Raw genomic sequence first — 21,441 nt, forward strand, 5'->3', positions numbered from 1 at the left:
TACAAACGCCTTATTAACATCTGCGATGTCTCCAAATAGTCAATCTCAAGGCTAACCACTGGGTCACGTTAAGTAACTGCCACTTCCAGGTAGGTACTGTTAAGGTGGATGACTCCAGTGGTCATGACACCACCCTGGAGTTTCTCTCATAACTCATCTCTCTATCTTTTCCAGGGACCATCCCTTACCAACCCCCATTGACATCAAAAATTAGACAGGTATCCTTTCTTTTCTGTCCTTCATTAACATTATTGCATGTCTAATCAAACATTTAAATTAAATCATTCAATAACTGTATTTTTACATACCTGATAATCATTTAACCTGTGTGTTTGCTTGTTTACGTTTGTCTCCTACCTTGTTCCCTTTACTATGCTCCTGTTCTCCAGGACCTAGGGGTTCTGCCTAACACCCAGACATGGATCCACCTGATGTCCTCCATTACGAACCACCCTCCAACTGTTCATTACATCAGCTACAAGTTGTCATTATCTGCTAAGAAAGAGCAAGACAACTATCATACTGGGCACAATGTGAGCTGAACAGATTAGCTATAAAAACACTATCACTGCAAACACTCAGAACAAAGAGGGCAGCAGCGCCTGGACATTGCAGTTTCCCTCTTCGAGTCGACAACCTGTTGAAAAACAGGCAGATCCTCCAATCCACACAATACTTCCCTCCTCTCTATTCCACACACCAGATTTTTATATTTCAGTCTATGATTTCCATGTGAGTGTAGAAAAAAATCGGAAAGTAAATTGACACACATGTACCAAAAAAAGATCAATGGTTATGTATTAAAATCTAAAATATTGCTAGATTGGTTTTCACAGCTGTTTCATAAGGTGTTCGTTATTGTAAATTGTAACGTATCCCGTGATGGTATTTGTTAGTTCAACATGATTCATTGTATCATAAGACATGCAATATATATATTCAACCACAAGGGTGTACTAATGACCTATGATTTTTTAAAATCATAATTAAGGTCTAAAATGATTTCAGTGTAGATAAGGGAATGCCTGTTTAAAATGAAAACATGCCAGCCAGACAAGCCAGTGTATGAATCACTGTATGTGATTCAAATGTATTTGCATATGAATGGAGTGGAAATTTGCTCACTTTCTGATCAGTAAGGTAAGTAGCATTAATGTGTGTGTGGAGGGCACTGAAATGATATTATGTTTACCCTGATGCCTGTTTATTCATTAAAAGCAAAAGATGGTAAATAACATTAATCACAATGGTTAGCCTTTGCAAATGAATAGGAATACATTTAGTCAAATTGGTAATAAATATGACGTGGGGGAAATTCGGGATCCTCGTCAGGCTTTGGTTTGTCAATTCCAGATTAAATATAGGTATTCGTGTGTATTAAATTTGTAGGCAATTGTGGGCTAAATCAATGACAAACAGCTTAAAATGTTCAGGCTTCATCATGATCTGTGATCAGAACAGGCTGTTTTCTGTTCCGTTTAGTCTAAGGGTATCCATAAGAATGCAACTGCATTGGAATAGCCTGATTCAATGGCATTCTCCTGAATAATACATGTTTTTATCTGTTAAGCTGTTTGTGCGATGCGTAGACCCATACCGATTCTAACTACTTGCTATTTTGCATTAGGCATAGCTCTACATTGCAGAGCATTTAATAAACCAACCACATTTTCCTTTGATGTTTAGGCTGCGCAAGATCTTCGATAGGCTAGTAGACTGTGGAAATAACAGTGGAGTTTTATCATTGTTATAGCCTTGTACGCTTTATAAAATCTGGACCGTTGCTTTTCCTATGTTTAAGCCAACAAGTGGTAGCATATGCTTTTTGCACGTCTCTATAACAAGGCCCATATCCTCACATACCCTCTCAATTCAAACCCTGCTTTTATCCATAAAACATCTCTACAGAAATGTATAGACAAAGAATTGCATCTGTTAATCCGGTAAACTGGGAAATGGGGAGAAAACGAGGTCAAATCATGACATCAGTGGTTTTCAGGTCAGAGAAAAGATGCCAGAGATTCAGAGTTGGATGACTGTTCAAAACAAAACAAAAATCCCTCTGAGCTCGTTTTTTTCAGAGTTCCCAGTTGTCTTGAACGCACTGAAGTCGGAAGTCAGAGATTGCTGACTTGTGAGTTGTTTTGAATGCGCCACTAGAGACCTAGGCTACCTCCAACAAAGAAAATGAAAGGGGGATACCTAGTCAGTTGTGTGCCTTCCGCATTTAACCCAACCCCTCTGAATCAGAGAGGTGCGGGAGGATGCCTTAATCGAAATCCATATATTCAATCACCCGGGAAACAGTGCCTTGCTCAGGCAAAACAACAACAAAAAAGTTTCTTGTCAGCTTTGGGATTCGATCTAGCAACATTTTGGTTACTGTCCCAATGCTCTAACCATTAGGCTACCAAGAAACCCTTGATTTTGTATTGATGTGAGAAATAGGTATATCTACACAGTAATGGTGGCTGTGATATCAACTAGCCTAATAATTTTTGCTTTGAGGTGATAGGCCTATTTTAACTAAATCGACAAATGAAATTGATGAACTAAACAGACACTTAAACTAACACCTAAAACATGTAGACGTTTTTAAGGCGTTCATGGTAAGATCATTCATAACAAACTGACACGTGACACGTGACGCGACGTGAACACTACGTCTACATGATGTGTACGTGTCACTTAACGTGAACACGTCGGCAGTTTGACGCCTTAGAAACAAACTTGTCTCCATTGACAGTCCATATTAATTAATGGCATTATTTTATGGCGCTAGGAAGACTTTAGGTGGCTTGGTGAGAGGCATCAGTAGCTTCACGAGGCTTAATTCTGGCATGAATCACCCCCCCATAGTCCAGCGACCAATCGTACATGAGAACGAGACACAGTAACAGAGAAGGGGCGGGTTCTTATGATTTCCTGACAAGCCCAGCCCGTTTCCAATTCTTCTGCCTCAAGGGTCTATTATATTCATTAACGTCATGGATAGGACTATTGTTGACCTATTTAACTAGTCTATAGACAAATACGAGAACGAGGCTATTATCGGTTAATGTCCCACAAAAAGAGTAAGTAACTTTGACGTTAACTTCAAAATTCGCAAATAGCGCTCAACAAGGAAGTAAAAACGAAAGACCATCAAAAGAATGCCAGACGAAGAAACAATTATCAGGTGAATCTTTTTTTCTTCATCTTTAGGTAGGAGGACAGACTTAGTCTACTTATGCCATAATATATACAGTGTATCTCTTCTCTAGGCAGGTTTCTATGGAGTATCGACAAAAGCCATGTCGGACAAAAAAATATATAAATAATTGCGTCATGTGTAACGGAAACGGCAGATATAGGAGACGTTTTCAAAAGATCGACGTGTGGATTTTTCTTTTGTTGGACTTTATTGTGACAAAGTATGATGGAAACGATGTTTCTTGAATAAATGATAATTACCGAATAGGCTACTTTTGAAGGTACGCAGGGCACGTGATGTCATCGTGTAACTTTAAGCGCCACTTCCAACTATGAAAAATAATTTATTAACAGGACAAGGATTGTTCCGACTTTAAAGAATGCCTGAATTGCTTCGCCTTGCTTTTCTGGTTGGCTGGCAAGTTTCACCGTTACATTTTTCAAGATCTAATAGAGTGCACGTTTCAGCATGGCACGGGCCGTGGCGATACGTTGGCACATGAGAATGATTAGAATATGGCAAATATTAGTCAATTATTGCATTCTATCCATGCTGGCTTTCGCAGGCTACCTGAGACATGAAACCGATAGGTGGAAGGGCAGACAGGGTACCTGAGACATGAAACAGATAGGTGGGAGGGCACACATTCATTAATGCGCATTTTATTTTAGGTGTGATGTCATTACGCAAAGCTATTTTTATTGAGACAAGATAGTTAATTGGAAACGCACCCTAGCAGGCAATTGTCGAATCAATTTTCTATGCGAACTTTCTAAATGTTGACAACAACAAAAAATTTGACAAGTTAATAGAAACATAAGCTAGGTTTCCATCAAATTGGCGACAGATTTTAATGTGAATATTGTAATATCTGCATAAAAACAATATGCGCATTTCCCCCGATCAAATTGACTTGTTGTGGACAGTGGCGATTTTAGCATGTACATTTTGGTGGGGCAAAAAAACTAAATATTTTGGGTGCATGTCAGCAAAGCCATTACACAACACAACTGTAAACAATACATTCATTTCACTATAACGGTGACAAACGGTGGCCACAAAGTGTTACGACCTACATAAAGCTACAACTTACCACTGCTACACCTGGCTATCAGCGGAGCCTTGTCTGGCAGCGAAACATTCAGCCTCATTTACTGCCTTTTTAAAAAACATAGCTGATATGGCTGACTTGCTTAAACAAATGTGGTTTCTACTGACAATTAAGATGTACAAACTATGACATAAGGGGACGATAAGCGGCAATCCATAATTTCGATTAATACAATAATGAGCAATCTAGGACTGACGGTAGTCAATATAACTATTTGTTAAGCGCTTTTGAAATGTACAGCAACAGTATTCAGAACATGGGCCATTCTTACAGTGTTCTCCCTGTACACCAAGTCAGGTGTAGGATAAATAAAGAGACATACAAGCAGACAATGAAAGCTCTTACAATATTAGATGATTACATTTCTCGAAAACAGGTTATAGGCTACATATGCACCACCAAGTCAGAACAGTAACGTTTGGTGAAATTAAGAGGTGAAAATAGACCAAATTATTAGGGTGAGTTACATGGGCTACTAACATCTTACTACACAACATACACTTAGTATTACTTTCTTAGCTACAGTATACATATCTCCCTGGCATATTACACCATTTATGCAGCAGCATATAAGACATTTTTGGAATCACCTTGTTGTGCTGTGCTCACTTGAACAAGATGGTGGCGCGGCGGGCCTTCGTGGACAAATTTTGTCATCAAAGAAAGAGAAAGAGGCCGGATTTACAATTCCGAATTGGATGACCATTCAAAACGTATTTTCCCTGTCAGAGCTCGATTATTCCCCACTTCCCAGTTGCAATGCTTGCAGTTAGCCACTGTCTCCGATTCCTTCCTAACCACTCTTTGTTGAGTTTGCGATTTCCAACTTGTTGTGTAATGTTTATGGCCGATGAGCACCGATACGTTTAATCTATAATGTATCTTCATTATTTCCTTGACGTCTCTTATCAAAAGGGACACCTTTTATCTTTTCTCAAATTCCTCGTCTTTGATTTTCTACAAAGACACTGAGCCTTTTTATCAAATGATTTATGAGACTGGAGAACACATTGGGAGGATTCTTAGACATTTCCTCCATACAGAACCTTTCTAGATCCTTGATATCCTTCGTCTGCGATTATGGACTGCCCTTTTCAATTCAAACCACAGGTTTTTAATCTGGGGTTCTAGTCCGGAGACTGAGATGGCCATTTTAAGGCAGCAAAAATGTGGAAAAAGTTCAAGCGGGTGTGGACTTTCTATAGGCACTGTAGATGGACTCACTCTGTGTGAAATTATAGGGGTAGACATGGTGTTTGAATGACTACACCTTCCTCTGTCCCCCATACATATAACATCTGTAAGGTCACTCAGTCAACTATTAAATTTCAAGCACAGATTTAACATCAAAGACCAGAGAGCTTTTCAAAAGCCTCATAAAGAAGGATAGTGATTGGTAGATGGGTAACAATACCAATTCAGACACTGAATATCTCTTTAAGCATGGTCAAGTTAATCATGATGCTGTGGATGATATATTAAACCACCTAGACACATCAAATGCACGGTCGTCATTCTGAAATGAGCTGAAGGACAGGAAGTAGACCATTGGTGATTTTAAAACAGTTACAAAGTGCAATGGCTGTGATGGGAGAGAACTGAGGATGTAGCAACAACATCGTAGTGACGCCACAATAATGACCTAAATAACAGAGTGAAAAGAAGAATACAAATATACAGAATAAAAAATATTCCCAAAATATGCAACAAGGCACTAAAGTTCATCTGAAGAAGAAAAAAATACTTTTTGGCCTAAATTAAAAAACCTTGGGGCGGCAGGTAGCCTAGTGGTTAGAGCAGTGGACTAGTCACCAAAAGGTTGCAAGATCAAATCCCTGAGCTGACAAGGCAAAACAATCTGTTGTTCTGCCCCTGAACAAGGCAGTTAACCCACTGTTCCTAGGCGTTCATTGAAAATAAGAATTTGTTCTAAACTGACTTGCCTAGTTAAATAAAGATCATTTTTATTTTATGTTTAGGGTAACTGCCTCCTTATTTTCCAGCATGGTGGCGGCTGCATCATGGAATGGGTATGCTTGTCATTGGCAAAAACTGAGGAGTTTTTCAAGATGTGTGGTGGAGCTAAGCAGAGGCAAAATCCTAGAGAAAAACCTGGTTCAGTCTGCTTTCCAGCAGACACTGGGAGAGGAATTCACCTTTCAGCAGGACAATAACCCTCAACACAAAGCCGAATATACACTTGAGTTGCTTATCAAGAAGACAGTGAATGTTCCTGAGTTTTGACTTAAATATGCTTGAAAATCTATGGCAAAATAAAAATAAATTGCTGTCTAGTCATGATCCCCAACACTTTGACAGAGCTTGAATAATTTTTTAAAAGAATAATGGACAAATATTGCACAATCTAGGTGTGCAAAGCTCTTATGAGACTTACCTAAGAATCACAGATGTAATCACTGCCAAAGGTGCTTCTAACATGTTTTGATTCATTGGGGTGAAAACTTATCAAGGTATATTAGGGGTTTATTTTTCCTTCATCTTAAAAAATAAATGTAAAGACTTTTCCACTTTGACATTACAGAGTATTTTGTGTACTTAAACTCATTGTAACACAATAAAATGTGAAGAAATCCAAGGGGGGGGGGGGGGGGGTGTAGACTTCCTATATGCACTGAATGTACAATATTGGAAAGTATTTTCAGTGTTAGATTTCCAAAACATCTGGATATAAAGCCATGGAAAAGTAGATCTGGACGTGAATCAGTAACCAGAGCAGTAATATGAAACACATTTTCAAGAGGACCAGGGGGGATTAATCTTTTTATTTTTTTAAAGGTGAAAGGTCAAGGAATCCACTGCACTTGCCTGTAGATCTGTAGCTCATATGGATAGGAAGGTATTGAAAATTAGACCCATAAATATTAATGTAAAATCAGTTAAATGAAAATGGCCATTCTAATGGGTGGAGGGAGGTCAGTAGGTGGTTTTAGAGGATTGTAATGGGTGTACTATAGAGGAGGGAGGTCAGTAGGTGGTTTTAGAGGATTGTAATGGGTTGTACTATAGAGGAGGGAGGTCAGTAGGTGGTTTTAGAGGATTGTAATGGGTTGTACTATAGAGGAGGGAGGTCAGTAGGTGGTTTTAGAGGATTGTAATGGGTGTACTATAGAGGAGGGAGGTCAGTAGGTGGTTTTAGAGGATTGTAATGGGTTGTACTATAGAGGAGGGAGGTCAGTAGGTGGTTTTAGAGGATTGTAATGGGTTGTACTATAGAGGAGGGAGGTCAGTAGGTGGTTTTAGAGGATTGTAATGGGTGTACTATAGAGGAGGGAGGTCAGTAGGTGGTTTTAGAGGATTTTAGATGTATACGTTGTTTGGACAGCTGGAAGCGATTTGAAAATTGGATCTCCACGTGATTTAATAACCACAGCTGTAATAGGATGAATATGAATGAATTTTGAAAAAGTAATACACTTTGATAATGTGGATTGGAAGCTATTAAAAATGATGATTATGGGCCTCCTGAGTGGCGCAGCGGTCTGCGTTACAATAAAGAATTGCGTTACTACAGATCCCGGTTCGATTACGGGTTGTGTTGCAGGCGGCCGCGACCGGGAGACCCATGAGGCGACACACAATTGGCCCAGTGTTGTCCGGGGTAGGGGAGGGTTTGACCGGCCGGGATATTCTTGTCCCATCGCGCTCTAGCGACTCCTGTGGCGGGCCGGGCGCATGCACGCTGACACGGTTGCCAGGTGTACGGTGTTTCCTTCCGACACATTGGTGCGTCTGGCATCCGGGTTAAGCGGGCGCTGTGTCAAGAAGCGGTGCGGCTTGGCGGGGTCGTGTTTCGGAGGACGCACGGCTCTCGACCTTCACCTCTCCCGAGTCTGTATGGGAGTTGCAGCGATGGGACAAGACTGGTCCCTGTGTGTTATGATAAAGCCACTAGTCTGTACTGCAGGTCCCTGTGTGATATGATAAAGCCACTAGTCTGTACTGCAGGTCCCTGTGTGTTATGATAAAGCCACTAGTCTGTACTGCAGGTCCCTGTGTGTTATGATAAAGCCACTAGTCTGTACTGCAGGTCCCTGTGTGATATGATAAAGCCCCTAGTCTGTACTGCAGGTCCCTGTGTGTTATGATAAAGCCACTAGTCTGTACTGCAGGTCCCTGTTTGATATGATAAAGCCACTAGTCTGTACTGCAGGTCCCTGTGTGTTATGATAAAGCCACTAGTCTGTACTGCAGGTCCCTGTGTGATATGATAAAGCCACTAGTCTGTACTGCAGGTCCCTGTGTGTTATGATAAAGCCACTAGTCTGTACTGCAGGTCCCTGTGTGATATGATAAAGCCACTAGTCTGTACTGCAGGTCCTTGTGTGTTATGATAAAGACACTAGTCTGTAATGTAGGTCCCTGTGTGATATGATAAAGCCACTAGTCTGTACTGCAGGTCCCTGTGTGTTATGATAAAGCCACTAGTCTGTACTGCAGGTCCCTGTGTGTTATGATAAAGCCACTAGTCTGTACTGCAGGTCCCTGTGTGTTATGATAAAGCCACTAGTCTGTACTGCAGGTCCCTGTGTGTTATGATAAAGCCACTAGTCTGTACTGCAGGTCCCTGTGTGTTATGATAAAGACACTAGTCTGTACTGCAGGTCCCTGTGTGTTATGATAAAGACACTAGTCTGTACTGCAGGTCCCAGTGTGTTATGATAAAGCCCCTAGTCTGTACTGCAGGTCCCTGTGTGATATGATAAAGACACTAGCAGTCTGTAAGATTTCAAGTAATTTCAACGAATTGAATATAGGACATAAATAAATATTTACAATGATCTTACCTTGTCATAACCAATAAGCTAAGAACCTATTAGCATACTCAAATGTTTTTGTTGTTAAACTTACTCCTTATGTTGTCTCTCTGTCTCTCTCAGGGGGAGGACACTGACTGTCTGATATCATGGATCAGACTCCTCAGTCTCTCGCTCCAGCCCAGCATTCTGGTCCTTCGTCCTCCATTACGTCTCAACCTGCTCATCCACCGTCCTCCATCATGGCTCAACCTGCCCATCCACCGTCCTCCATTACGTCTCAACCTGCCCCTCCACCGTCCTCCATCATGGCTCAACCTGCTCATCCTCAGACCTCCATTATGGCTCAATCTGCCCATCCACTATCCTCCATTATGGCTCAGGGTGGTTCTGTTGTCGCTGCACCCCAGCTTGTTTGCTGCAATGTCGGAGGTTCAGTCTATAACAACATCAGTGTTACTATGCCTTCACATGGTGCTGGTAAGACAATTCTTTATTGTTATTTTTGTAGCTCAACAAAAACAAGACCAGTTATTACAGAAATGTTGATTAGTTAATATGCAGTGTCCCTGTCAAATAATACAATACAATTAAGCTAATATTTTGTGTTCTGAAAGGGTACGACAGGTAAGTTGTATTCTTCAAGAATCAATGGGTATACAGTATATAATTAATTTTAAAGTCCAAAATTGGATGTACCAATTGTAGACTAACACACACACACACACACTCATAAAGTACGCCCATGCAGGAAATTGGACTTTGAAACCAGTAACTGAAGGTATTGTGTTGTTACGTTACTGAATACTGCAGATAAAAATACTGAAGTAAAGATACTTTATATATCCAACGACACTATCAATTTTCTTTCCTCATTAGATGAAGAGCTGCCAAAAGTGAAGGACAAACACAAGTCCAACATGAAGAAGAAGTTTGGGAGCATCTTTGAGGGGCTTGGAAAACGGGGAAACCCAACATTGCTTGACAAGATCTACACAGAGCTCTACATCACAGCTGGGGAGAGTGAAGGGGTTAATAAAGAGCATGAGGTATGGCAGATTGAAGATACGGCTCGGACCAAAGCATTTCAAGACGATGCAATCAACTGCAATGATATCTTTCGATCTTTAGACCCGAAGACAGAGGAACATAATGACAAATCCAAATCCAAACAAGAGGTACCCATCAGAACTGTGCTGACAAAGGGCATCGCTGGCATTGGAAAAACAGTCTCAGTTCAGAAGTTCATCCTTGACTGGGCAGAAGGAATAGCCAATCAGGATGTAGATTTTGTCTTCGCACTTCCATTTAGGGACTTGAATTTGATCAAAGAAGATGCCTGCAATCTCTTGAAACTCCTGAGTGACTTCCACCCTGAACTAACAGATATGCAGGACGCAAAGAAGGTGGTCGACGGTAAAGTTGTGTTCATCTTTGATGGCCTCGATGAAAGCCAACTTCCACTGTGTTTCCATAACAACAAGAGGTTGTCTAATGTAACCGAGAAAACATCAGTGGACGTGCTGCTGACAAACCTCATCAAGGGGAATATGCTTCCTGAAGCTCTCCTCTGGATAACCTCCCGACCAGCAGCAGTTGATAAGATACCCTCTGACTGTTTTGACCGTGTCACTGAAGTTCGAGGATTCAATGACCCACAGAAAGAAGAATACTTCAAGAAGAGATTCAGTAATGATGAGAACCTGGCCAACAAAATCATCTCCCACATAAAGACATCAAGAAGCCTCCACATCATGTGCCACATACCGGTCTTCTGTTGGATTACTGCCATGGTTCTTGGGAGAATGTTGAGTGAAAATGACCATGGAAAACTCCCTAAAACTTTGACTGAGATGTACATTCGCTTCCTACTCACTCTGACAAACATGAAGAACAAGAAGTACCATGGGGAAAACGAACCAGATCCTCGTAATCTGTCAGAGTCTGACGTACAGATCATTCTGAAACTTGGAAAACTAGCCTTCCAAAACCTGGCAAAGAGCAATTTGGTGTTTTCTGAAGACTATTTGAGAGAGTGTGGCATTGATGTCAATGAAGCCATCTTGCTCTCAGGGATGTGCACAGAGATCTTCAGAGAGGAGGACTCTATGTTTCAAGCAAAGATGTACAGCTTTGTGCATCTCACCATTCAAGAGTTCTTCGCAGCACTCTATGTTGCTTACTCATATGCCAGTGAAAATGTCAACCCATTGAGTTTAAGAGACTACCAAGAGTTACCAATAACAAATGACAGTGATTCTGGAGACAGGGATGATGGCTACAGCGAGGATGAAGACTACAGGCCACAACCCAGAGGATCTCAGCAGCAGCAGAAAACATTGCATGACTTGCAGAGGAGAGCAGTGGATGAAGCGTTGAACAGCAAGACCGGTCACCTAGACCTCTTCCTCCGCTTCCTTCTGGGCATCTCACTGGAGTCCAATCAGATCCTCTTGAAAAGCCTAAAGCTCCAGACAAAGGGAGACACAGAGAGCATCCAGAAGACGATCCAGTACATCAAAGATAGACTTTCAGACGAAAAACAAAGACAATATCCCTCCCCAGAGAGGTGCATCAATCTCTTCCACTGTTTGATCGAGTTGAACGATACCTCGTTGATGAATGAAATTCAAAAGTTTATGACATCCAAGAACCCTGCTGAGAAGAAGCTGACGCCTGCACAGTGCTCGGCGATGGCATACGTACTCTTGATGTCAGAGGAAGTGTTGGACAAACTGGACCTGAGAGAGTACAGCACGTCAGATGAGGGACGTAGGAGGCTGGTCCCAGCTGTTCGATACTGCCGAAAGGCTATGTGAGTTGAAGTGTTGATGTGTACAGTATGTCACTATATGTATTCTAGCCATTTAATTAGTCCTATACTACATCCACACCTCTCATAATAAACGTCTCTCCTCTGTAGACTAGCAGACTGCCGCCTTACAACGAGTTGCTGTGAAACGGTGGCATCTGCCCTACAGCTGCCTGACTCCCACCTGAGAGAGCTGGACCTCAGCGTCAATGCCCTGTTAGACCTGAAGCCCCTCTCTGTTGGACTGAGGAGTCCCAACTGCCGACTGGAGTCACTTAACCTTAGTCATATCAACCTGTGTCGATCAGGACCAGAGCTTCTAAAGGCTGTGCTGATGGGTCCTCACAACCATCTACTTGTGTTGAGGTGAGTGCTGATGGGTCCTCACAACCATCTAGTTGTGTTGAGGTGAGTGCTGATGGGTCCTCACAACCATCTACTTGTGTTGAGGTGAGTGCTGATGGGTCCTCACAACCATCTAGTTGTTTTGAGGTGAGTGCTGATGGGTCCTCACAACCATCTAGTTGTTTTGAGGTGAGTGCTGATGGGTCCTCACAACCATCTACTTGTGTTGAGGTGAGTGCTGATGGGTCCTCACAACCAGCTACTTGTGTTGAGGTGAGTGCTGATGGGTCCTCACAACCATCTACTTGTGTTGAGGTGAGTGCTGATGGGTCCTCACAACCATCTACTTGTGTTGAGGTGAGTGCTGATGGGTCCTCACAACCATCTAGTTGTGTTGAGGTGAGTGCTGATGGGTCCTCACAACCATCTAGTTGTGTTGAGGTGAGTGCTGATGGGTCCTCACAACCATCTACTTGTGTTGAGGTGAGTGCTGATGGGTTTTGAACAATTAGTAACCTTCAAATCTACTCTTGCAAAGAAACCAAGCAATAGCTATAATGATAAACAACTTCAATCATGTTGGCAAGTTTGACCAATTCGATTATTTTGTTGTTGTTTCACATAGACTCACCGGGTGTGATCTCAAAGATGACATTTGTGAAACCATTGTCTCAGCTCTCCAGTCAGCTGGCTCATGTCTGACAGAGCTGGACCTCAGCTACAACAAACTGACAGACACCGGGGTGGAGAGGATCTCCACTGGGCTTATGAGTCCACACTGTAAACTGAAGATACTGAGGTGTGTAATGAAAATGTTTAAAGGGGAAGTTCAGGATCAATAGAGGGATTGGGACGTGCGTCATTTTCAAAATTGTCGAATCAACTCCATATATGGTTTGACATTAGGTGATTTGTTAATTTATGTAAAAATATTGCACACGCCCTTTACGCTTACCATTGATTGTTAGCTAGCTTCTTTGTCCAGGATTTGTCTTAATGTGTCTGGAAACCGTCCCGATAGGTTCATTTATTCTGGATTAAAGACAGCTCCCCTTTACATTTTGTTTATGCATTTTTTTATGTTGGACAGACTGACTGGTTGTGAGATTACAGAGAAGTCCTGTGGAAGTTTGTCCTCTGCTATAGCAGTCTCTCAGCTCGAGGAGCTGCGTCTGGGCTGCAACAGACTGGGAGACTCTGGAGTAAAACTGCTGTCTGCTGGACTGATGGATCCACACTGTCAGATACAGACTCTGGAGTGAGAAATAACTCGTTATGTTTCATCTTCTGTATGTTATAGTAGAATAAACATTTTATTACTGCATTTTTAAAACTATACCGTAACAATGGAAACACCAAGGCAACATAGTGTTACATTTTCTCCCTTTCCATCCCAAGGCTAAGGGAGTGTAATCTCTCCAGACGTTCCTGTGTCTCTCTGGCCCCTGTACTGTGGTCATACTCAGTCCTGAGAGAGCTGGACCTGAGGGACAACAACCTGTGGTACTCTGGAATGAGGATTCTCTCTGCTGGACTGAGGAACCCCAACTGTGCCTTACAGAATCTTAGGTAGATTATACATTTGATATTGTGAAAACATACTGTAAACTTCAGAATTTAGGTAGATTACACATTTGATATTGTGAAAACATACTGTAAACTTCAGAATTTAGGTAGATTACACATTTGATATTGTGAAAGAGGCAGGTAGCCTAGCGGTTAGAGAGGCAGGTAGACTAGCGGTTAGAGAGGCAGGTAGCCTAGCGGATAGAGAGGCAGGTAGCCTAGCGGTTAGAGAGGCAGGTAGCCTAGCGGTTAGAGAGGCAGGTAGCCTAGCGGATAGAGAGGCAGGTAGCCTAGCAGATAGAGAGGCAGGTAGCCTAGCGGTTAGAGAGGCAGGTAGCCTAGCGGTTAGAGCGTTGGGCCAGTAACCGAAAGCTTGCTGTTTCTAATACCTGAGCCGACAAGGTGAAAAACCTGTCTGTGTCCTTGAGCAAGGCACTTAACCCTAATTTGCTCCAGGGGCGCCGTACTACTATGGCTGACCCTGTAGGTATGCAGTCATAGTAAATAATTTTTAACTGACTTGCCTAGTTAAATAAAGGTTACAAATAAACATTTAAAAAGCATACTGTAAACCTCAACTTAGGTAGATTACACATTTGATATTGTGAAAGCATACTTTAAACTTCAGAACCCAGGAACAGTAGAATAGGAATGATTGAACTGCATGTAAATAGAATTTAAACTTTTTAACCTAAAAAATATATACTCTAGCAGCTGTTCATTGTTTTATGCTGTGTCTTCTCTCTGTAGGCTTTCTGGTTGTCTAGTCACAGAGAAAGGCTGTACGTTTCTTGCCTCTGCTCTGGAGTCAAACCCCTCCCACCTGAGAGAACTGGACCTGAGCTTCAATCACCCAGGAGACTCTGGAGTGAAGCTGCTCTCTGCTAGACGGAAAGATCCACACTGTAGACTGGAGAAACTCAGGTAAATGGAAAATGTAGTTGATTTGACTTTTGCTTCTGTAAATTGCGCCGACAGAGATGGTCACCTCGCTTTGCGTTCTTAGGAATCTATGCAATATTATTATTATTTTTCTTACATTGTTAACACAGGAAATCTTAAGTCTTATTACATACAGGCGGGAAGAACTATTGGATATAAGAGCAACGTCAATTACCAACATTACAAGCAGGAATATGACTTTCCCGAAGCGGATCCTCTGTCCGGACCACCACCCAGGACAATGGATCTAATCCCAGTAGCCGACTCAAAACAACGGCGCCGTAGAAGGGGCAGACAGAGCGGCCTCCTGGTCAGGCTCCGTAGACGTTCTCACCGCTCCCGAGTATACTACTCGCCAATGTCCAGTCTCTTAACAACAAGGTAGATGAAATTTGATTAAGGGTTGCCTTCCAGAGAGACATCAGAGATTGTAGCATTCTCTGTTTCACGGAAACATGGCTCTCTCGGGATATGCTGTCGGAATTGATTCAGCCACTGGGCTTCTCCATGCATCACGCCGACAGAGATAAACACCTCTCTGGGAAGAGGAAGGGCGGGGGTGTATGCTTCATGATAAACAACTCATGGTGCAATCATAACAACATACAGCAACTCAAGTACTTCTGCTCACCCGACCTAGAATTCCTTACAATCAAATGCCGGCCATTTTACCTACCAAGAGACTTCTCATCAGTTATAGTCACAGCTATGTACATTCCCCCTCAAACAACTTCACTGGACTCTATGTAAACTGGAAACTATATATCCAGAGGCTGCATTTATTGTAGCTGGGGATTTTAACAAAGCAAATTTGAGAACAAGGCTACCTATATTTTATCAGCATATTGATTGCGCGATACGCAGGGCTAATACTCTCGACCACTGCTACTCTAACTTCCACGATGCATACAAAGCCCTCCCCCGCACTCCGTTCGGCAAATCCGAACACGACACCATCTTGCTCGTTCCGTCTTATAGGCAGAAACTCCAACACGATGTACCAGTGAGGAGAACCATTCAACGCTGGTCTGACCAATCGGAAGCCACGCTTCAAGATTGTTTTGATCACGCAGGCTGGAATATGTTCCGGTCATCCTCAGAGAACAACATTGACCTACTCGCTGACTCGGTGAGTGTGTTTATAAAGAAGTGCATTGGAGATGTTGTACCCACTGTGACTATTAAAACCTACTCTAACCAGAAACCGTGGATGGATGTGGCATCGCGCGCAAAACTGAAAGTGCGATCCAACGCATTTAACCATGGAAAGAGGTCTGGAAATATGGCTGAAGTGTAGTTATTCCCTCCGCAAGGCAATCAAACAAGCGAAATGTCGGTACAGGGACAAGGTGGAGTCGCAATTCAACCGCTCAGACACGAGACGTATGTGGCAGGGTCTACAGGAAATCACGGACTACAAAAACAGCCACGTCACGAACACTAACGTCACGCTTCCAGACAAACTAAACACCTTCTTTGCCCACTTTGAGGATAATACAGTGCCACAGTCACGGCTCGCTAACAAAGATTGTGTCCCCCCCTCTCCTTCTCTGTGGCTGATGTGAGTAAAACATTTAAACGTGTTAACCCTCGCAAGGCTGCTGGCCCAGATGGCATCACTAGCCGCGTCCTCAGAGCATGCGCAGACCAGCTGGCTGGTGTGTTTTCGGACATATTCAATCGCTCCCTATCCCAGTCTGCTGTTCCCACATGCTTCAAAATGGCTACCGTTGTTCCTGTACCCAAGAAGGCAAAGATAACCGAACTAAATGACTACCGCCCCGTAACACTTACTTCTGTCATCATGAAGTGCTTTGAGAGACTCGTCAAGGTTCATATCACCTCCACCTTAACGGCCACCCTAGACCCACTTCAGTTTGCATACCGCCCTATCCCATCTGGACAAAAATAATACCTATGTAAGAATGCTGTTCATTGACTACAGCTCAGCATTCAACACCATAGTGCCCTCCAAGCTCATCATCAAGCTGGAGGCCCTGGGTCTCAACCCCGCCCTGTGCAACTGGGTCCTGGACTTCCTGATGGGCCACCCCCTGGTGGTGAAGGTAGAAAACAACATTTCCACTTCGCTGACCCTCAACACTGGGCCCCCACAAAGGTGTGTGCTCAGCCCTCTCCTGTAATCCCTGTTCACCCATGACTGCGTGGCCATGCACGCCTCCAAATCAATCAAGTTTGCAGGTGACACAACAGTAGTGGGCTTAATCACCAACAACGATGAGACAGCCTACAGGGAGGAGGTGAGGGGTGTGGTGTATCACAGCCTGGTACGGCAACTGCACCGCCCTCAACCGCAAGGCTCTCCAGAGGGTAGTGAGGTCTGCACAACGTATCACCTGGGGCAAACTACCTGCCCTCCATGACACCTACAGCACCCGATGTCACAGGAAGCCAAAAAGATCATCAAGGACAACAACCACTCGAGCCACTGCCTGTTAACCCCGCTACCATCCAGAAGGCGAGGTCAGTACAGGTGCATCAAAGCTGGAACCGAGAGACTGAAAAACAGTTTCTATCTCAAGGCCATCAGACTGCTAAACAGCAATCACTAACTCAGAGAGGCTGCTGCCTACATTGAGACCCAATCACTGGCCACTTTAATAAATGGATCACTTGTCACTTTATACAACGCCACTTTAAATAATGTCACTTTAATAATGTTTACATTATGACATTTTATACCATGTATTGCACTCAGCCTATGCCACTCAGCCATCGCTCATCCATACACTTATATGTACATATTATCATTCACCCCTTTAGATTTGTGTGTATTAGGTAGTTGTTGTGGAATTGTTAGATTACTTGTTAGATATTACTGCATTGTCGGAATTAGAAGCAAAAGCATTTCGCTACACTCACATTAACATCTGCTAACCATGTGTATTTGACTAATAACATGTGATTTCATTTGTTAACACCTCATTGTTCAATGGGCTTTCAAGACTCTATTGTATATAGTGAAACCATGAAGGTGATCTCCACTGTAATCAGGTTCAATCGTTCCTACATGACAAGATAGTGTAGGAGGAGGATCCAGATTGTAGACTGGAGGAAGTGAATTTCCCCACTTTGAATATCGCTGAACAGATGACAACAATGACTGGAAGAACTGTATGAACAGCACAATGAAGTCTGTCTGTCTGTCTGTCTGTCTGTCTGTCTGTCTGTCTGTCTGTCTGTCTGTCTGTCTGTCTGTCTCTCAGTCTCTCTGTCTGTCTGTCTGTCTGTCTGTCTGTCTGTCTGTCTGTCTCTCAGTCTGTCTCTCAGTCTGTCTCTCAGTCTGTCTCTCAGTCTGTCTCTCAGTCTGTCTGTCTGTCTCTCAGTCTGTCTGTCTGTCTGTCTTTCTCTGTCTGTCTGTCTTTCTCTGTCTGTCTTTCTCTGTCTGTCTTTCTCTGTCTGTCTCTCTCTCTCTGTCTGTCTTTCTCTGTCTGTCTTTCTGTCTGTATCTCTGTCCCTCTGTCTGTTTCTCTGTCTGTTGATTCTGTTAACATTGCTCAATAGGCTTTCCAGACTCTATTGTATCTAGTGAAATCATCAAGGTAATCTCCACTGTAATCAGGTTCAATAGGCCCTACATTACTCTTTTTTTGTCCCACAGTTTGGACCATGGTGGAGAGTCCAGAATCAAACCAGGCCTGAGGAAATGTGAGTCATCAAACTACAATTAGAAAGATAAAAGGTAGCTTTTTAAGCAAATTGTAAATAGAACATAACATATGTGTTTCTGCCGTTTTGTCTTGCTACAGATGCCTGCCAGCTGAAGTTGGACTCAAGGTCAGCAGATGGTGACCTGACTCTGTCCGAGGACAACACGAGGGTGGTGAGGAGAACGCAGGTTCACCCATATCCTTATTTAAATTTCTCGGATTCAGATGACTCAGATTACTCACATCGGCCCAAAAAGTTGGATAAGTGGGCCAAAGTACGCTGCAGGGAGCCCCTGTCTGATGGTCGTTTCTACTGGCAGGTTGAATGGACTGGCTGGGTTGTCATTGGGGTGACATATTCACCCAGACGGGATATGGAGAAGAAGAGGTCTTGGGGGCTTTTATGCTGCAATGAACAGTACACATTTATTCATAGTAACAGGATCTCAGTTGTATCAGTACCCAGACCGGACCCAAAGTGTATAGGAGTATATCTCGACATTCCGGCCGGCACTCTGTCCTTTTACAGCGTCTCCTCTGGTACACTGACCCACCTCTACACGTACCACACCACGTTCACTGAGCCCCTCTACCCTCAGTTCGAAATCATGTGTGATAAGATAGAGATATTTGGCTCAGTTAAGATCCAAACTCTGTGAATGAAACAAACTGGGAGATTCTGGAATGAAACAAACTGGGAGATTCTGGAATGAAACAAACTGGGAGACTCTGGAATGAAACAAACTGGGAGACTCTGGAATGAAACAAACTGGGAGACTCTGGAATGAAACAAACTGGGAGACTCTGGAATGAAACAAACTGGGAGACTCTGGAATGAAACAAACTGGGAGACTCTGGAATGAAACAAACTGGGAGACTCTGAAATGAAACAAACTGGGAGACTCTGGAATGAAACAAACTGGGAGACTCTGGAATGAAACAAACTGGGAGACTCTGGAATGAAACAAACTGGGAGACTCTGGAATGAAACAAACTGGGAGACTCTGTGAATGAAACAAACTGGGAGACTCTGGAATGAAACAAACTGGGAGACTCTGGAATGAAACAAACTGGGAGACTCTGGAATGAAACAAACTGGGAGACTCTGGAATGAAACAAACTGGGAGACTCTGGAATGAAACAAACTGGGAGACTCTGGAATGAAACAAACTGGGAGACTCTGGAATGAAACAAACTGGGAGACTCTGGAATGAAACAAACTGGGAGACTCTGGAATGAAACAAACTGGGAGACTCTGGAATGAAAGCAGTCATCACCAGAGTAACTGACAGACACATTTTTTATGTCTGTAATTAGATTTAGTCTGTGGTTTTGGGGGGAGGTTTGAATTGAACTTTATCGATACCCAGGTGGGAAATCAAAATGGTACATTGATGATGTAAACAATGATTAATGTCAATAAAGTTTTGTAGGAAACAGAGTCATGTTGTTGTGTCTCTGTCTGATATAAAGTGATGAAGATGACACCTACCTGTCTCATCACAACAACACCTTCACTCAGAGAGAGGACAATGATGTATTGATTAGAAACCTTTATGTAGTAAACGTAATAAATATTTACCATTCACACATCGTTCAGATTTGAGTGGAAATGGTCTTTGGAAGTTGTTTGATGTTTATATTATTTATTATTTTATTATTGTTGTGGTTATAGTTATCATTATGTATTATTATTAATATGTTTATAATTATTCATTTGTGTAAAAGCTATTTGAGTTTAGTTGAAGCAGCTGAAACCAGAGAACCCTCCCAGTAATGGAAGAGGAGAGAGGAGGGGGGGGGGGGAGGGGGGTGATACTGCAGCATGAGATGTTTCATCGATGATGTAGGCCAAAAACCCATCTCGTTCCAACCCCTTGCCGGCCACTGGGCAACGTCAAACGGATGCTTCACATTTATACATCCAGTGAATTATCTGTGTCATTGTTCTGTCTGTGGTGATACTGCTAGAGGAAAGAGAGAGAGGGGGAGGAGAGGGGAGAGAGAGACTGCAGACTGCTAGAGGAAAGAGAGAGGGGGGAGGAGGGGGGAGAGAGAGACTGCAGACTGCTAGAGGAAAGAGAGAGAGGGGGAGGAGGGGGGAGAGAGAGACTACAGACTGCTAGAGGAAAGAGAGAGGGGGGGAGGAGGGGGGAGAGAGAGACTGCAGACTGCTAGAGGAAAGAGAGAGGGGGGAGGAGGGGGAGAGAGAGACTGCAGACTGCTAGAGGAAAGAGAGAGGGGGGGAGGAGGGGGGAGAGAGATACTGCAGACTGCTAGAGGAAAGAGAGAGGGAGGGAGGAGGGGGGAGAGAGAGACTGCAGACTGCTAGAGGAAAGAGAGAGGGGGGAGGAGGGGGGAGAGAGAGACTGCAGACTGCTAGAGGAAAGAGAGAGGGAGGGGGAGGAGGGGGGAGAGAGATACTGCAGAGTGATAGAGGAAAGAGAGAGGAGGGAGAGAAAGGGAGTGATACTGCATAATGATAGAGGAAAGAGAGAGAGTGAGGAGGGGGGTAAAGGGAGAGAAAGGAGAGTGATAGAGGAAAGAGAGAGGGGGTGGAGGGAGAGGAAGGGCGAGAGAGAGAGTGAGGAGGGGGAGAAAGGGAGAGTGATAGAGGAAAGAGAGAGGGAGGAGGGGAGAATGATACTGTAGAGCAGGGGTGGGCAAAGTGTTTGTCTAAGATTTTTTTTTAAATAACAATTGTTTGATCGATTTGTTCATCAAAATCAATTTGAGGGACGGAAAAAACGTTCATTATCAGGTCCATTATCATTTCTATAAATATATAGGTCCATCATCATTTCTATAAATATATAGGTCCATCATAATTTCTGTAAATATATAGGTCCATCATCATTTATATAAATATATAGGTCCATCATAATTTCTATAAATATATAGGTCCATCATAATTTCTGTAAATATATAGGTCCATCATCATTTCTATAAATATATAAGTCCATTATAATTTCTGTAAATATATAGGTCCAGCATCATTTCTATAAATATATAAGTCCATTATAATT

General features: G+C 42.9%; 1 protein-coding gene across 4 annotated transcripts; it reads left to right on the forward strand.

Annotated features, from left to right (window-relative positions):
- The first annotated feature begins 2,924 nt into the window (after positions 1-2,924).
- LOC139545701 (NLR family CARD domain-containing protein 3-like) lies at positions 2,925-19,856 on the forward strand. Of its 4 annotated transcripts, XM_071353767.1 has the most exons (11): positions 2,925-3,178; positions 9,203-9,559; positions 9,959-11,894; positions 12,003-12,257; positions 12,862-13,035; positions 13,327-13,494; positions 13,635-13,805; positions 14,553-14,726; positions 18,367-18,413; positions 18,515-18,603; positions 18,736-19,856. In XM_071353767.1, the coding sequence occupies exons 2-11, from the start codon at positions 9,229-9,231 to the stop codon at positions 19,072-19,074; spliced, it is 3,684 nt and encodes a 1,227-aa protein (XP_071209868.1). In that variant the 5' UTR covers positions 2,925-3,178; positions 9,203-9,228; the 3' UTR covers positions 19,075-19,856. The 4 variants fall into 4 exon arrangements, with proteins under 4 accessions (XP_071209868.1, XP_071209850.1, XP_071209859.1 ...); XM_071353749.1 differs by having other exon boundaries at positions 18,515-19,856; XM_071353758.1 differs by having other exon boundaries at positions 2,925-3,074; positions 18,515-19,856.
- The last annotated feature ends 1,585 nt before the right edge of the window (positions 19,857-21,441 follow it).

This window comes from Salvelinus alpinus, chromosome 2 (genome assembly GCF_045679555.1).
Source record: "Salvelinus alpinus chromosome 2, SLU_Salpinus.1, whole genome shotgun sequence".
NCBI classification, from domain to species: Eukaryota; Metazoa; Chordata; class Actinopteri; order Salmoniformes; family Salmonidae; genus Salvelinus; species Salvelinus alpinus.

What these genes read in the sequence shown, in the direction of transcription:
- LOC139545701 (XM_071353749.1), top strand. Translation starts at nt 9,229, where the DNA reads ATGGATCAGACTCCTCAGTCTCTCGCTCCAGCCCAGCATTCTGGTCCT. An exon ending in CGATACTGCCGAAAGGCTAT is followed by an intron (nt 11,895 to 12,002) that starts GTGAGTTGAAGT and finishes TCTCCTCTGTAG; the next exon opens with ACTAGCAGACTGCCGCCTTA. An exon ending in TGTGCCTTACAGAATCTTAG is followed by an intron (nt 13,806 to 14,552) that starts GTAGATTATACA and finishes TTCTCTCTGTAG; the next exon opens with GCTTTCTGGTTGTCTAGTCA.